The sequence below is a fragment of the Lepidochelys olivacea genome (genome assembly GCF_965140295.1).
Source record: "Lepidochelys olivacea isolate rLepOli2 genome assembly, chromosome: 1".
NCBI lineage: Eukaryota > Metazoa > Chordata > Testudines > Cheloniidae > Lepidochelys > Lepidochelys olivacea.
The window spans coordinates 242728360-242746256 of NC_140411.1; the positions used below are offsets into that span (position 1 = coordinate 242728360).

At 42.9% G+C, this 17897-nt stretch overlaps 1 protein-coding gene across 3 annotated transcripts in view; it reads left to right on the forward strand.

Annotated features, from left to right (window-relative positions):
- Positions 1 to 1266: 1266 nt before the first annotated feature.
- The window catches only part of DCP1B (decapping mRNA 1B), a 61332-nt gene continuing 44701 nt past the window's right edge, over positions 1267 to 17897 (forward strand). The window contains exons 1-4 of one of the 3 annotated variants that reach the window (XM_084640436.1): positions 1343 to 1438; positions 5268 to 5308; positions 6006 to 6150; positions 8774 to 8901. In XM_084640436.1, the coding sequence (XP_084496562.1) occupies positions 8805 to 8901 (97 nt within the window). In that variant the 5' untranslated portion in view covers positions 1343 to 1438; positions 5268 to 5308; positions 6006 to 6150; positions 8774 to 8804. Of the gene's footprint in view, positions 1439 to 5044; positions 5066 to 5267; positions 5309 to 6005; positions 6151 to 8773; positions 8902 to 17897 lie in introns of those variants that run through there. The other 2 variants (XM_084640434.1, XM_084640435.1) reach the window with 2 other exon arrangements.

Here is a 17897-nt window from a genome sequence, read left to right on the forward strand (position 1 = left end):
GTGAGGTAAGTAGGAAGGACCATAAACACTGTCAAATTAAATGTAAAAATGTAATAAGAAAAGCCAAAAAGTAGTTTGAAGAACAGCTAGCCAAAAACTCAACATGTAATAACAAAATGTTTTTTAAGTACATCAGAAGCAGGAAGCCTGCTAAACAACTAGTGGGGCCCCTGGACAATCGAGATACAAAAGAAACACTTTTCAGAGTAACAGCCGTGTTAGTCTGTATTCGCAAAAAGAAAAGGAGTACTTGTGGCACCTTAGAGACTAACCAATTTATTAGAGCATAAGCTTTTGTGAGCTACAGCTCACTTCCTCAGATGCATATCGTGGAAACTGCAGCAGGCTTTATATATACACAGAGAATATGAAACAATACCTACTCCCACCCCACTGTCCTGCTGGTAATAGCTTATCTAAAGTGATCATCAGGTGGGCCATTTCCAGCACAAATCCAGGTTTTCTCACTCTCCACCCCCCCACACAAATTCACTCTCCTGCTGGTGATAGCCCATCCAGGGGACACCATCACAGGGCCTAATAACATCAGCCACACTATCAGAGGCTCGTTCACCTGCACATCCACCAATGTGATATATGCCATCATGTGCCAGCAATGCCCCTCTGCCATATACATTGGTCAAACTGGACAGTCTCTACGTAAAAGAATAAATGGACACAAATCAGATGTCAAGAATTATAACATTCATAAACCAGTCGGAGAACACTTCAATCTCTCTGGTCACGCAATCACAGACATGAAGGTCGCTATCTTAAAACAAAAAAACTTCAAATCCAGACTCCAGCGAGAAACTGCTGAATTGGAATTCATTTGCAAATTGGATACTATTAATTTAGGCTTAAATAGAGACTGGGAGTGGCTAAGTCATTATGCAAGGTAGCCTGTTTCCTCTTGTTTTTTCCTACCCCCCCCCCCCCAGATGTTCTGGTTTAACTTGGATTTAAACTTGAAGAGTGGTCAGTTTGGATGAGCTATTACCAGCAGGAGAGTGAATTTGTGTGTGTATGGGGGTGGGGGGATGTGAGAAAACCTGGATTTGTGCAGGAAATAGCCCAACTTGATTGTCATGCACATCGCCCTTGGGGAGTTTATCTTGTTGCTCATGGCAACAATCCTGAGCAATGTGAGCTCGGCGCGCGACTACCGCGTCTGGGTCCAGCACCCTGGCCCCGGTTTGTTTCTGTCGAAGGGCTCGATCTTGTTCTCGGCTTTAGATTAATCATGCCCAGCCAGCGCGCCGTGAGTGTTGTTGTTGGAGGCAAAATGGCGGCGGCGGTGGCCGGGGCCGCCCTTCTGGGCAAGGGGCTGGACATCAGCCTGGCGGCGCTGCAGCGCCACGACCCCTACATCAGCAGCATCGTGGACGTGGCCAGCCAGGTGGCGCTCTACACCTTCGGGCACCGCGCCAACGAGTGGGTGCGTGAGATGAGACCCTCCCCCCGCCCAGGGCCGGGAGCCCCCCATGCCTGGGGGTAGGGCAGGCAGCGGGGAGACCCACTGACTCTCTCTCTCACACACACGGGGGGGGGGGGGGGGGCTAGGAGTGGGGAGGGAGCTGGGAGACCCCTCCCCCACACATATACAGGTTCGGGGAGAGTAGGCAGTGGGGACACACACACCCCGACATGGGGAGGGCACGAAGCGGGAAGACACCCCCTACAGACACACACTTGGGGAGTGAGGGAGCTGGGAGGGAAAGGAGAGGGATCGTGGCTGAAAGTCTTGGGGGTGTATTTCTTTTCTTTAACTTATAAAATATGCTCAGTTATAAAGGTCCACGTCCACTGTGAAACCCGAAAGGGAAAAATAACCGTTTCTGGTTCTCACCTGCACAAATTCTGAAACTAAGCACCAGTCAAAAGCTGGTGAGAGGATCGTTGGGAGAAAGAAGAGGTGGTCGTCCCGTCCCCCGCCCCCACCCGTCCCCCATGCTGGCTTGATGAACTTTAAATTCATAGGGGTGCTTATTAAACAATGTGTGCTAAAGCAGGTAACAAGTCCTTGCCTTGAAGAGCATATAGTCTATATGTATATAGTGTACGAATACAATACAGTGTTCTATGGAAAGTGCATTGTAGCTGGAACGCTCTATGGAATAGTGTGTGTGTGTTACCAATAATGGGGTACCAATGGTCAAGAAGCAGCAAATACAACAAATCTTCATAATAAGAATACTGTTTATAGAAGCCCTGATCTAGTAAAGGATTTAAGTATGTGCTTAACATGCTGAAGTTTGTGGGACTTCTCATGCAATTAAAGTTAAGTACATACTTAAGATCTTGTCTGCACGTGGGGTAGTGTGCTCTATGGGGGTGTTGTGTGAGTTCTAAAGCTCACAAATGTGTTGAGTGTTTCTTGGTTCATGTAGACCCTCTGCGCACTAAAGATTCCCTAGTGCACTTTGACATTGTGCTGTTTCACACCAACAGGGCCTACATGGACCAAGTAATTAGGGTGACCAGATAGCAAGGGTGAAAAATCAGGAGAGGAGGTGGGGGGGGAGGGGTAATAGGAGCCTACATAAGAAAAAACCTCAAATATTGGGACTGTCCCTATAAAATTTTGACATTTGGTCACCCTACAAGTAATGCACAACAGGTTAGTGGGCTTTAGAACTCAGACCCCCTTAAAGCACATGAGCTACAGCATAGACAAGCCTTAAGTTATTTGATAGATCAGGGCCACAGCAAGGAACCATACACATTGAACCAACTTCCTTTCTCTCCTGAGTCTCTTCCAGTTCATTGCACTGTCTAGTGGATTCATTTGAAAGCAAATACAATATAGTTTCAATTGTTATCCTCTCATTTTCATATGTTAAAACTTCATAAAATTCTCCATTTGTTTAAAAATTTCCACAATTGGTCTCTTCCCAAAAGTTATTTATTTGGGGAAAATTGACAGAAATCTTGTCAGCTGTTTTTGGAAGTTGTATGCAATGAAAAAATACAGCCTAAGCCTCTGTGTGTTTATAATTTAGAAAAAAAAAAAAAGGCCAGATTTGTTTTTGGAGAAGAAACTCAAATATGGCTGAACTTTGAAACTTGGCATCAAGCTAATCTTTGGTGAGGAGAAATGTCCATGATAAAATTTAAAAAAAAGTAGTTGGAAATTTCAACCTTTAATCTAAAAATTCTGAACATTTGAAAATTGCACTGTGGACGTATCTAATGCAAAATGGACACTCAGAGAGAGATGGACCATTAATAAGGGCTTTTCCTCCTCAGAAAAGCACTCATTTCAATGCACGTAATAGCTACTGATTGGTGCCTCCTAGTTAACCCAGTGCACACTCTGTTAAAGAACTGGACTGGTGTATGTCGTTGACAAGCTGAAATGAACAAGCTTTCTCTGCATTTCTTTTCTTTCTCCTTTCCTTCCTCTATCTTAAATTTTGTCTATTTTCTTCATTCATATATTAAGGACTTTTAGCCAAAAGAAAGCAGATACTACCTAAACCATTTAAGAAAGAGAAAATTAAATAAATAATGTTAATGCAGCATTAAGGTTATCTAGTCAGAAATGATAAAAAGACAGTAAATGCAAAAGTTAAACGATTTCCAGAAAAACTAACTCAGCTGCATTGCACATATGTAGTGTTTTGTAGTCCTGCTTTTCTTTTAAAATCTGTTCCTTAAAATATTATACACACATAAAACATATAAGATATATAACTGGGAATCTTAACTCGTGCATTTCCTGTCTCTTCGTTGTTTTAATTGTGCAACCTTAACATTATACGCTGTAGTGCTTTATGTCTAAACTCTGATCCTGCAATCTCCTCTGTGTAAGTATGCCTGTACAGGCTTCTGTTGTCTTCAGTGGCACTCTGCAGTGGTGATTGAATGGGCAGACCCTGATAACAATCAGATTATAGGACTGGAATCTTATTTAAATAGACAATTTTGAGTAAGTCACCCCTCAAACATAAATGTTATGGATATTTTTTTTTTTAAGAAAGTCCTTCGAAACCTAATAGCAGTTTAATTCAGTATTACCCTGCGGTGTGAGAGAGAGAGAGAGAGGAAAGGGAAAAAACCCACAAATGCAATGTGCTGATACATGAGGATAAGAAAGTTAAATTGATACTAGGAGGAGGTGAAGCTTACCAATCCATTTTCAAAGTCCACACTGAGTTATGGGCAAAAAATAAATATTGACAATTATATCCGATTTTAAGAAATATAAAACATTAGTAATACAGATGATATTTTAAAAAAAAAAGATTATCTTGAGTGACCCATTAATATTTTGTCAGACTGAATATGCTTGGGTCAAAGTGTGATAATGATTTTCATCTAACCCCTGTGCATACAACAAATAGAGCTGTGTATGGAAAACTTACTTAAAGTTTTTTCCCCAAATCCATTTTTAACACTCCTGATTAGCTAATGCTGATGGGGTTAAACAGTGATCAAAACTGGTTTAGGGGAACTATGTTTAGGCATGATTTTCAAATGTAACTCTATCTTTGTGTGGACAGATTTTATGCAGTATCTTTCATCTAGAAGGATCCCAAAGAGCTTGTCTCCAAAATTTTTGTCCCTGGACCAGAAAAACTTACATATTTTAAGTAAGTGGGATATTATGTGTCAAATGGAATGCAGATGCATAAATGTACTGGCGCTTTCTGACATCCAGTAGATCAGGTAGAGACGCTGATGTTTCTTTATTAAAATGACAACTCATCAATTATCTTGGCTGACAGGATATCAGGAGAAAAAATTAGATAAAAAGACAACTGTGAGTTTTTTTTCTTTTAAAAAAAAATGGAACTAAAAAGAAAAAAATACAGAGCTGATGGTTTTCGTGTCTTACCGTAAGACCTGATTCAGCTGAAGGATGAAGGGGAACTATGGTAGTTGTAATCTCTTACTAGCAAATCCCTGAAACTTGGTTTAATTATTTCCTCATTTCAGTCAGAGATATGTAACTGTGATGGTCTTTGGTAAAAGGAAGATAGTGGTGGCTTATTTATGGTTAACAAAGTAATAGTTCCTGTGCTTCCTATTGCTTCATCAGCAATGGACTATGACTATGGCAGTAAATCCACTTTTCTCCTCTTCATAAGGATAATCCCTTTTTACTGCTGTCTTGTATTAATGATCCAATACGTTAAATTCGCTATACCAGTGTGTGTCTTATACCTGCTGCTGATACTATGTGATTGTTTTGTGGAAAACATTGGTTTTCCTTCACCTTATGAATTTTCATTTGAATTACTTGAATGTTTCTTTTATTTTAGGAGAAAACTGATGTGGAAGGAACACTCTTTGTTTACACAAGGTGAGAATGTTATATTTTAATGTCTGAACATAAAATCTATGGAAGTAGAAAAGCCTGCTAAAAAGAATCCTTAAGTAACCACTCTAAATCCTGTCTTATTACATGGTGAAAAAGAATAACTTAAGTTAGTTTGAAATTGTCAGAGACAATGCAGGGAAGGGATCATTGAAAAGGAGAACGTCACTTTGTACGTGTTCATGTGGATAAGGTTTGGAAATGTAATTTAGATCTCAGTGCTGATGAATCTGATAAATCTTGACAATGTTCTATTTAAAGTAGGATGTAACATTTGTCTGTAACAAGGTTGCAGAACAAAAAAGCCAAATGGCAGAGTAAATAATAGTACTCATCAAGGTTAAGGAAATGTCAGGACTTAATACAATTGTAATTGGTTCCTGGCTTAGGGGAAAGTTCATGCATTTTCCTTACATTTCGTTCGGTATCAAATTACTTACAGTGTGGTTATCATGCATGTTTCACCCCAGGTGTTTAAGATATTCTCAGTGGCTCTCTTTTCTAACGGCTCTGGATGTTTGTTTTAATTTCATGGTTCAGTTTTTTATTACATTTGTTGTTTTCTAGCTCTTCACCTCTTAATTGAAGGCAGGGTTGTTTGGGGAGGTGGGGAATAATTTAATGGATTTTAAGGCCAGAAGGGACCATTAGATCATCTAGTCTCATCTTTTGTATCACACAGGTATGTTGCAAAGCCTTCTCTATCATCTGTGTGCTGGGCTTCCAGGGGGTTGCATCATGATTTGCCTGCTGTTGATGTGACGAGCAGAAGATCAGGCAGCTAGCAGACATAGGGTTGCAGCTGTTAGGCTTGGGTAGTCAAACAGGTAAGTGGATTTCCTCCCTCTGTTTTTTTTCTCTTGAGGATCCAGCTAAGAGAATGACGGGGACTGAGGAGGCAGGAGGCCCCCCTGATTGAGTCAGGAAGAGAGGGATATGGAGGTGACAAACAGCATGTGAGGCCAGGTGTACAGTGGACCCAACCTTCTACTAGGGAGTATGGGAGCTTACGTTGATCTCTAGGCTCCTTCCTACCCAGCAGTAGAAGTCAGTACCAGCACCTCCTCACACCCACTCTTCTATTCATCTGTGTAGAGAAGAACAAGAATGGATGAAGTAAGAGATGCTGTTGTATCTGCCACGGCTGGAGGAAGGAACTGGCTCCTGCTTCTGCTGCTTATGGCAGAGTCTGGCAGATCAAAGGTGCCTTGCCCACTCTGAATCAGGAATATGATTCTCTTGTACACTGGACCTGAATTTTGGAGCTGTCTGCAACTAGCCTCCAGCTTCTAGTCTCTCCACCACTCCAGTTCCTTTTCTGAGTCCTGAGAAGAAGGAAGTTGAGGAAGGATATTCACTTACCTGTTGCAGTGTCTCAGTCTAGTAGCTGCAGTCTTTTCTGCTCAGTTCCCCCTATATTCTTAGTCACAGCACTAAGAGTTAACCCTTTCCCAGCCCTTGCCTTTAAGTAGGAAATAAAGGCACAGGCTGGAAAGTAGAATGAAGACATTCAATTACATAATTAAACTGAAAAATACACGGTTAAAAAAAGAGTTTAATAAAATAAAGAGCTTTACAAAAATGAAAAGCGATAGACTAAAACTATAATCTTTATTTTGAAAGACTACTTCGAGGAAATGTTTCTACCCTAAGGGCTGGTCTTCACTACCGGGAGATGGATGCTGCTGCAATTGATGCAGCAAGGGTCAATTTAGTGGGTCCAGTGAAGACGGCAGAGAGCTTTCCAGTCGACCCTGGTACTCCAGCACTCCAAGAATAGTAAGGGAAGTTGACCGGAGAGCGTCTCCTGTCGATGCAGCTCAGTGAAGGCATCAGGATAAGTCGACCTAAGCTACATCAACTCCAGCTACGTTATTCACGTAGCTGAAGTAGCATGACTTAGGTCAACTTACCCCGGTAGTGAAGACAAGCCCTAAGTGTCAAATATCTGCTTCCTGCTGGGGATGATGCTAAAACACTCAGAGATATACAAGTCTGGCTATTACCATGAAGTATTCTTTCTGTCACTCCCTTCCCTAGTTTCCTTCTCTTTGATAAGAGAATACATGATTTTATTTTCAATGGATCCTTGGCTTTTAGCAGTTCTGAGCAGAAAATGCCAAGTACACCAGCGTACACAGCACAATTTAATGTGGTTTGGCATTGTCCAGTCTCATACCCCTATCTAATTATGTTCTCTAGTTTTATTCATTTAGAGCATTGTTTTCCCGGGTAATAATATTTGGCTCTTCTACATAGGGCTTCTTCTTTTTAGATCACTTTACAAACAATAACTAAATAGTCCCCTTCACATTTTAGTGTCAGTTGATGTTGAAAAGGCTTATAAAGTTTAGGTCTTATCACAATAAAAATCATCTGTTCGTATCTGTTGGAAACTGGGTTGGGTACAACTGAGGAATTCCTTTCTGCAGATGATGTAGTAACAAATCCATTCTCACCATTATTTTGGAAATGTGAAAATGTCTAGCATTACAGTTAAATAAACTGGTTTATTTATCACCTGCTCCTCTTTGTGAACTGTGAAAAATATCTTTACACTAAGTGTCAAACATGAGACCTGCTAGGGATAACATTAAAAGACTCAGAGAAATACAATTCTGGCTATTACCATCAAGTATTCTTTCTATCACTTCCACCCTTTGTTTCTTTTTCTGTTGCCTCCCTTCCTGTAATGCAGGTTCCTGTGCTTTGGAGTTAATGAAGACACCCGCTGGTGATTACTGTACTTGGCACTTATCCCAAACATTTAGTCAGTGTCTTGTCCATCACTGTCAAACTCAGTTCCAAAGTAACATCTCCTATTAGCATTGGAAGTAGTGTGGGATTTCTGCTCTTATGTCACTTAGGGAGTTTTGAAAATCTGGAGTGACTTGAATAATTCATTATCTTTGTGTATTAAAGAAAAAAGTAAAAATTTTAATTAATTTTGTCCCACAACTGTCTCTCCAATATCCATTTTCTGCTGCAGTGGGAAGGTGTAGACCTGTTCTGATTCTTGGATACTATAACACCAATGCTCTGAGGACAATTTTACGTTAGTAAGTTATCGCCGGTTCCTAAAGTTGTAGGCCTTAGAACTTGCTGTAACTTGCATGCACAAATAGTTAGGATTATGACTAGAGGCTTTGAGACTCAAACTATAGCACCTCAGATGCTGCAGACTGTTTAAAAAAACAATCATTGTGGCCACAGTTATCTATGTCATTTTTCATACAGAGCTTAGGGGTTTGAAGAAAGCAAAAGGATTTCACAAAGGAACCAAAAATTCTGTCAGGCTCCAAGACTGTTGTTCAGTTTCCTCCCTGGCAACATAGTTAGATTTTATATAACTGCTTCTATTGAAATAATAATTTTGGAGCACTGTCTGACAAAGAAGGGGTACTCATATTTTTCCTTAACTTGCTATGATTTCTGCTTGGTAATTTACAGATCAGCTTCTCCCAGGCATGGCTTCACCATTATGAACAGGCTGAGCATGGAAAATCGCACAGAACCCATCACTAAAGACCTAGATTTCCAGCTGCAGGACCCTTTTCTGCTTTACAGAAATGCCAGATGTGAGTCTCTTTCTTCTATCCATTGGGTAAAGTGTTTGAGAAATAAACTCTTCCTTACAAAATTTGCCTCTTTAAAGCATTCCAATGACTGCTAGTGCATTTAGTCTATGGCTTTCGAGCTGACATTGACTTGTTCAGGAATTGCAACCCGGAGAGGCAAATTTCGATATTTGACATGCCAAATCAAGGGAGGATTAGCTCTTTGTATCAAAGTGCCTTTCTTCTTGAGAAAGTAGTTAAACATAGTTAAGCCATTAATTTGTCTCTTAGCTGACAAATGGTAGACTTTATGTGCTAAAATACAGTGTAATATAGATATATGTAGAAATCTTGTTATGCAGTATGTTTTTTTGAGTATGTCTGACTTGGTGTTTGGAAGACTTCCTTTAAGGGGAATCCACTCAAGATGGGGTGGTATAGCTGATCTCTGATTTCATTGTGTGTGCCGCACAACACTGGAAAAACACTGCCAATTCAAAACCCTGCCTTCTGGTTTGGCTACAGCTCCCTACCCTTTTAGCAAACTAGTGGATGTTATTGACTGTTGCTCGAAGGAAGGAAGGAAGGTTTGTCCATCTGTTTTTGGTTGACCAGCTCATTCCACGCCTAGGATTTGCAGATATTAGCAGTATATAAGGTTCAGTCTTTCCTGGGGTTATAGGAGCCATTTGACTGTCACAGACAAGGGCCAAGAGCTCCCTGAAGCTCTCAGGAGCTAGTTTGCCCAAGAGGCCATTTCAAACTGTAGCAAAGCAAAGCTTGCCTGCAGGAGCCCGTGGTTCAGAAAATGAAGGCTTATGTCTCTGCACTCATGCAGGAGATCTGTACCCTGGCACAGGCTTGTCTTCAGGTCCTAAACTTGAAAACAGTTTGTATGGAATCCTCTGAACCTGCCTTTGTGACCATCTGAAATCTAGAAGTGTTCCAGTTGGATGTGATAGAACTGGAAGATATGTCATAGTATATCTCACCTGCAGCACATTGGGGTATATGCATCATAGAGACTATCTATTCCCAAATATGATTTGAAGCAGGAAAATGCAGCAAGAAAGAATTCAGTGGCTCTGACTCACTGTGTGGTAGAAATGATTGTGGAAAAGTGAGAACATCATGAATAGTCAATAAATCCTCTACCTTTTGAAAGTATCTGAAAAGCTGAAAAAGAGGTGAATGGTGGTCCTTGAAATTTCCCAGAGAAACTGAAAGTAAATCCAGAGGACATCATCAGGCTGCCCCACACCTCTACTTGTAGCCATTGGTAAGATTTTAGATCGGTAAGTAAGGTAGGGACTAGTTATCACTCCAGTTGGTGGATTTTTAAGTTTCTTACCTATATACATGCAAAGTATTTTCCTTATGTTATGTATATATATATAACTTTGTAAAAATTGCCAGTGGGGTTTTTTGTGTGTATATGCTTAAAACTTACTTTTTGTTGTTAGATTTAAAAATTGAGAATAAGATCTAGCCATTTGTACTAACCTGGTGTCTCTTTACAGCAGTGAGAAACAATAATTAAGGATAGTGAGAAACAGTCTATTGTAATGGTGTAAAACACACTAACATAGAGGGAACAAGAAGACAGCCCTGAGCACTGTATTACAGACAAAATGGGGATTATTTGATGGTAGCATAATTCATTAAATTTTCTTCTCAAAACGTAAACTATATATTGCCCGCAAGATGTGCCAGAATTTTAGAACGTCAAGATCATAATAGCACCTCCTCCAACTCTGGCTGTTGAAGCACACTTCTTACAGTTGGGTCAGTGCTCAAGCTATTTGTGTCTATTTCTAGACCTGAAGTAAGTCTCCCTTCTAGATCCCCCTGCGTAGCTCATTGGTCTGCCTAGTTGGGATTCTTGTTTTGGCCACAAGGCAGCTCTGGGCTGCTGATCTTTGTGATGGATTTTTTATTGGTTTTGTTTGTTTGTGTGTTTTCATGAAAAAACAGACAGTGAAAAGTACAAAAAAGTAAATGACTTAACTTGTATATGTTTCCAAATACCACACATTTCATGAGATCTCCATTAGAATTCTGGAATTATTCAGTTTTACAACTTGTCAAACATCCAGTACAAATCCAGACAATACTATATAGTTATAACATATTACTGTGGGAGTAACAGTAATAAAATAGGAGAAGACATAAATGAATAAGGAAAGGAGGGGACTGGGGTGGGAGGCGGGGAAAAAGAGAAGGGATTAGGTGGAATGAAGGTCTAGCATTCTATGACTATTGGAAAAACACGTTACTAACTAACCTCCAGAAAATAAGCGCAGTCTGCAGTGCTTTCCTGCATTTCAGTGCAGCCTGAAGGGCAATGCACTGAATGCAGACAAAAAGTGTTCCTATAATCGCTTGTGTCATGTACTGGGGAATGCAGGAAAAGAGGCATAGCTGCAGACTCTCCCAGACCCATATGTGGTTAGAAAGAAACCTTATCTCCTTCTCAGCTATATACACATAGATGGGAAACTAGACTGCAGGATACACAGGATGGATTCCAACGCAAATCATCTGAAGAATAACAACTGTTGGGAAGCATAGTATTATAGTTACTTATTTATATTATTTATAGTACCGTAGCACCTAGAGGCTCCATTGTACTAGTAGTTGTACAGGTGTACAGTAGGAAACAGTACCTGACATAAAGAGTTTACAATCTAAATTTAAAGATCAGATGCAACATGTATGTTTAACAAACATGTTAAGAGGATGGGAGAGAAAGGACAGGGAAGCAGTGACACAAATGTGTTTTTGCATAAATTAGCTATGCTCATGAATTGGCAATATATGGTTACCCAGAGGAAAATGAAGATCCCAAAATTCTTCTTTCCAATTAGGGATCCCTTACCCATGAGAGCCAATGCCTTCTGGCAACCATAGCACTTCGTCTTAGCTTATGCTTCCCTCTGGTGAGGGTAAGATAGAGAAAGCATCAAGATCCTCATCCAGTGTACTTCTGGTATTGTAAAAGTTCCTTCCACCTTCCCTTCTGGGGAGACTTATTTTCTCAAGGCCAGCTACTCCACCAGAACCTGAAATCACCTATGTTGGTCACTTGGCTTGAGTGGTTGACTGCATAAAAGGAGTCATAGGTTTACTGTGTTGTAAGTCCATAAGCAGGCTACTTCCAATGCTTATTACTGTCAAATATGTTCCAGGTGCAGGGATATTTGAGTCCTGGTTGTTCTATTGCTCTTTCCCCCCAACCCCCTCCAAAATAGTCTAGTAAAAGTTTGAGCACTCACTCTGAGTGCAAACTGCAACTCTTTGTGCTTTATTGGGGGCAAAATAATTCCTCTGTTGGACTCCCCTAGAAACAGTCACAATCTTAAGATAGTGGACAAATTCAAGCCCTCTGCGATCTGAGCTCCTTAGCTTTCTGGGACCTAAGGCTAGTTGTGAACATCCCATGGATTTTCACCTGTCCTCCCCACAGTATCAGGCCTCTGAGGCCAGTGTCCATGTGACTTCTCGCCCTTAAGACTTATCTTCCTAGTGTCCATTTGCTCAATTAGGAGTGTTATGGAACTTCCTGTAGGTAATTTAGTCTTTTACCAAGCCAAAGAGATGATCAAACAAGTCCCTCCTTTCCTGAGGTTTTTTCCTTTGTGAAACTTGCTCATGTTGTGTTACTTACTTCCCTTAGACCCTTTGTAAAGGATGAATACTAGAAGCCGCCTCGTATTGTAGATGTGAGAGGCCTTTTGGGTCTACTTAAAAGAGTATGGGAAATCAGTAGTCAGACCATTTATTTGTCTATGGAGAGAGGTAATAAAACTTAAAAGCCTTTCTCATCTGTCAGAGGCCCATGTGACCAATAAGGTTCCTTTCTAGGAGTTGAAGCCCACTCTGTTAGGGCAGAAAAAGGTGTGTGCCTCTTCTCTGGAGTTCTGCAGAGATATGACCTGAACATCTCTTCACCTTTTTGTAAACATCTCATTGTTGTGGCAGTAATCTGGAAATGCCTTCTTGACAGGTGGTGTTGCTTGCCTAGGTCTGATGGGTCAATGTATCTCAGTCCTCTCATCATATGTCTTGCCTTTGAAGTGACCAGTTGACTGAACTAACTTACAGAGCATAGGAGAAATGCAATTTACTTGCTAATTTGACTATTCCTACTCTTCTTTAGGTCCAGACAGAGTCTACCCTGAGATTGCTTGACTAAAGTGTGAGGAACTCTGGTCCTTTTCTTCCTTATCTGTTTTAGATACTTTGTTTTTTAAAAATATATTGATTGTAGCAATCTTAAAAATATTTTTTCACTAGTTAACTCATCCTCACAACATTACTATGGATTTCCAGCTCAAGCAGTACTGTAGATCTTTTTCATCACATATTTTTTTGTTTCTAGTATTTTCACTAAGTTGAGGTTTTGGGGTGTCCCCTATGAACTGGAATTTTCAATCAGAACTAGCTTCTTTTTAGGGATTAGTATTATAATTTTTTTTATTTATTTCCTGTCTCCATCTGCTTGGTAGAGGGACATGCAATAATAGCTACTTGCCCACTGAGGGCTGGGAGCAAAATTAGTGGATACTTTAAGTAAATTACCTTTATTCTAGCCTTTCATTAAATTGTCTTAGTCTTTAATTATTTGCTGTATTTATCTTCCTGTTATATATGATTTAAATCATACATTTTCCTCTACATTTAACAGTTCAGCAGTATGATTGCTTTTCTTTATAAGAAAACTAGCAGTTGATATTTGTAAAAGTTTATTCTAAGTGTAAATTTCAGAAATAGCTGAAAGCGAACAGTATGATTGAGAGACTGAATAAATCCTGTCAAATTGCAGCATTCTATTGAATGATCACTGAAAACCAGTTTGATTTCAATGCAGATGAATATCTGTAGCTCAGTGTATCATGTAATCTGAAATGAATGCACTCAGCAGCAAGAGATTGTATTACTGTGCTGGATAAGTCTAACGTACTTGTTGCATTATATTTATCCTTTAGAAGGACTGTACTTGTAGCCAATATACAATAACAATAGAAAAAGTTTTCAAAAATTATATTCAATGATGCTAAAGTTTATGAAGATTTACAGTATAATTAAAATGTTTCTTTCTTACTGTAGTTTGGCAGTTTTCATATTGTTTTGTATCCTTTTGTTTTGCCTTTGTAACATGAAGTTGAGATAGTGCCTAAAAGCATTGATGCAAACACCTACAATCCAATCCTAAGGCTCTTCAGGCGGCCTTTGGGTGCCAAGGCAATGAACATTTGCACTAATCCACTGTTTCTCTGAAAAGTTTGTCTGTGTCTATTAAAGCCAGGTTGGAACTAGGGCTGTTAATTTAGATGCCAGGAGTGGAGGTAGAAGCTCAACAAATCCAGTCATTATGAATACTGCCAGTAGAAGTTTCTCTGTCTCGATACCTCATGACACAGGGATTGGGATGCCACAATCAGTATTTTCAACATTGTTGAAATTGTGTACACTTGCTGCAATTGTTTCAAAAACTCCCTTTGCTTTTGTAACAGCAAAATAGCCACATCCGTCAGGTCAGTCCGGGCGCCCCCTGGAGTCACGCCTTCATGGTGCTCAACATAGAGCCCTGCCAACCTGCCATCCCCTCATTTCCTTCTTACCATCAGTGATGGTAGGCTGAAACTTCCTGTAGCTTTTGCTTTAGCAAGCGTGTTCAACTCCAGTTGTTTGTATATAGTTAGTTTATCTTAGTAGTTAGTAGTTACTAGTCAGTATTTAGTGATCAGAGTTGTTTGGGGTCTTTACCCCCCCTTTCAGCTCCCTGGAGCCATGGTCTGCCATGGTCCCCAGGGTTTAAAAACTGTGTAGTCTGCACAGAGTGCGTGCCAAAGAGCAATCCACACTCCTCGTATTTACGGTGCCTATGGGAGGGTCACCAAAAGGATCGCTGTAAGGTCTGCTGCGAGTTCTGCCCTAGAAAGGGAGCAGCGGCTTAAAATGATCCTCATGGAGGCAGCTCTACGTCCCCATTTGGACCCAGTTCCTAACACTTCCTCGTCTACGCGGAGCGCCCTGGCGTCGTCATCAAGTTCGGTGCCGAGAAAGGACTCATCCCGGGACTCTTAGCATGATACCTCCTGAGGCCCAGCAGAGAGCAGGCGCTGGTCTCACTTGTCGGTGCCTCAGAAAAAAAAGAAGCCAGACAGTCAGTCACCTCTGGCTAAATCTTAAGAAGCGAGACCCCAGGCAAGCCACAGCTCGGAATCCTCCATTAGGGCCTCATCGACTCCTGCCCAGACGAGGCAGTTGAGTCGGAGCCCCCCACATTCACTGGTAACTTTCGAAGTTGCTCGGGATCTGCTGCACCTTATAGTGCCATTCTTGCACCCTAGGAGGGAGGAACCTCCGGCACTGGCGATCCCACCCACCCCCAGGTGCAGTCAGGAGGGAAACCAGCAGTGATGTCCAGGCATTCCCTCACGCCATGTCCTTCGGCACTGGCCCACTCAGACAGAGGGCCTAGTCACTCCCCAAGCTATCGACGCTTGAGGCACCGAAGCTCGGCTCTTCCGTGGTCTTCGGTTTCGGAGACCTCGGAGTCAGAGTCTGAGTCCTACCGCTGTATATTGGAGGAGCCAACGATCAAGGTCAAGGCGAGACTCGCGAGAGCCCCAGCTATGGCCACCACAGTGGCTATTCTAGACCCCCTGGGCCTTTCACCAAAGCCAGGGAGGGATCCAAGGGCACTACTCCTCAGCGTCTTCGGTGGCCTCAGTCACATTTGTCCCGCTGTCAACCATGCAGCTCACCTCGGCGCTTGCCCACATGCCAGTGCCATTGGCTGTGGCATAACCACTTGCACCAGCCTCAGCCACGGTGACTCTTTCAACCTCGGTGGCGACAGCAACCTCAGCATCACCTGCTGCGCCAGCGCCAACAGCGTTTTTGGCATCGATGATGACTTCGGCACCCACAGCGGCACAGACAACGGCCCCACCACCTTCATTGGCTCAGGCAGCTGGTTCGGCACTGGCTCCACCGGTGGTACCATCAGTGCCCATACCAACGCCAAGTTCAGCGTTGACAGCCCTAGTGCTGACATTCCACTGAGAGTCTCAGGGCCCCTTTGGAGTTGATGACAGGGAGCATCTGCTGTTTATAGGGGCTTCCTCCTAGTCGTCTCCGGATGAGGCATTGGCAGGCACAGCCATAGCCCTGGTGCTTGAGGGCAGCAGGGTGCTACAACAGTTGCTGCAAAGGGCTCAGGGTCTGGGCATTAAGGCTGAGGTGGTGGTCGAGGAGGCTGATCCCATGGTGGATATCCTCGCCCCCTCAGGACCTTCTCGTGTTGCCCTACCACTCATTAAGACTATTGTGGATACCACCAAGCCCTGTGGCAGACCCCAGGTTCCTTGCCACCCACTGCCAAGCACAACGAGAGGCGTTATTTCATACCCTCCAAGGAGTACGAACATTTGTACTCCCACCCACCTCCCGACTCTCTTGTCATGGAGGCTGCTAATCAGCGTGAGTCGCAGAGTTTCCAGGGGCCCTACCCTAGAAACAGGGAGGCTAAACGACTCGACCTTGTTGGGAGAAAGGTCTACTCTACAGGGGGTCTTCAGCTCCATATTTCGAACCAGCAGGCCATCATCAGCAGGTGCTCTTATAATACCTGTGCGGCAATGGCCAAATTTGCAGAGCTCCTCCCTTCAGACTTCTGACCCAAATTCTTGGCCTTGGTGGAGGAGGGAAAGCTCATCTCTCAGGCTTCCCTCCAGGCTGCTTTGGACGGTGCTGATGCCGCCTCTAGGGTCATGGTTACTGGGGTGGCCATGAAAAGGGGCTTCTGACTCCAAGTCTCGGGGCTCCCTTATGAGGTCCAACAGACCATTCAGGACTTCCCATTTGAGGGTGTGACTCTTTTTTTTTTTTTCTCTGATAAGACAGACAAGAGGCTGCATAGCCTGAAAGACTCACGAGCCACCCTCAGGTCTTTGGGCCTACACACTCCTGCCACACAGTGAAAACACTTTAGGCCACAACGTCCTCAGAGGTTCTGTCAGCAGAACCTGCCAGGACGGTTCTCTGAGGAGGAGCAGGAAAAGACAACACCCATCCTCAGGCCAGGGCTCTGGCCAACCCAAACCACCTTCCGGCCCCAAACTGGCCTTTTGAAGCTGTGGTCGAGGACGGCGCACCAGAACAAAAAAACTGGATCTACCTCGCCTTACCTTTTCCTCCCGACTGTCCCCTTTCTACTGTGTATGGTCCCGTATCACTTTGGACCACTGGGTGCACCTCACAGTAGAGAGGGGATACTCCATCCAATTCTGTGCTCTTCCACCCTCCCTCTTCAGGGACCCTTCTCATGAGCAGCTCCTTATTGAGGAGGTGCAGTAGCTCTTGTCTCTAGGGGCAGTGGAGGAGGTTCCTCAGGAGCACTGGGATGAGGGCTTTTATTCCCGGTATTTCCTAATGCCGAAAGCCAAAAGCGACCTCAGGCCTATCTTGGACCTGTGAGAACTCAACAAGTTTGTGAAGAAACTCAGGTTCTGCATGGTCTCCTTGGCCTCCATCATCCCCTCACTGGATCCAGCAGACTACTATGCCGCCCACGACTTGAAGGACACATATTTTCATATAGCAATCACTCAGCCCCACAGGAAGTACCTCAGGTTTGTAGTCACCAGTACCCACTACCAATTTACCGTCCTTCCGTTCAGCCTGCCAGCAGCACCTTGAGTCTTTACCAAATGCATGCAGTCGTTGCCGCGTTCTTGCGCAGGCACCAGGTACAGGTGTTTCCGTACCTCGACGACTGGCTGATCGGGGCTGCTCCAGGACCCAAGTGGAAGCTCAGGTCAGATTCACCTTCGACAACCTGGGTCTCCTTCTAAATGAAGCAAAATTGACTCTGTCCCCGGTCCAGAGGATAGAGTTTATAGGGGCAGTACTGGACTTGACTGAAGCCGGGGCATACCTGCCAGAAGCAAGGTTTCAGGCCCTAACCAATATCATTCGAGGTCTCAGACAGTTTCCCACCACCACAG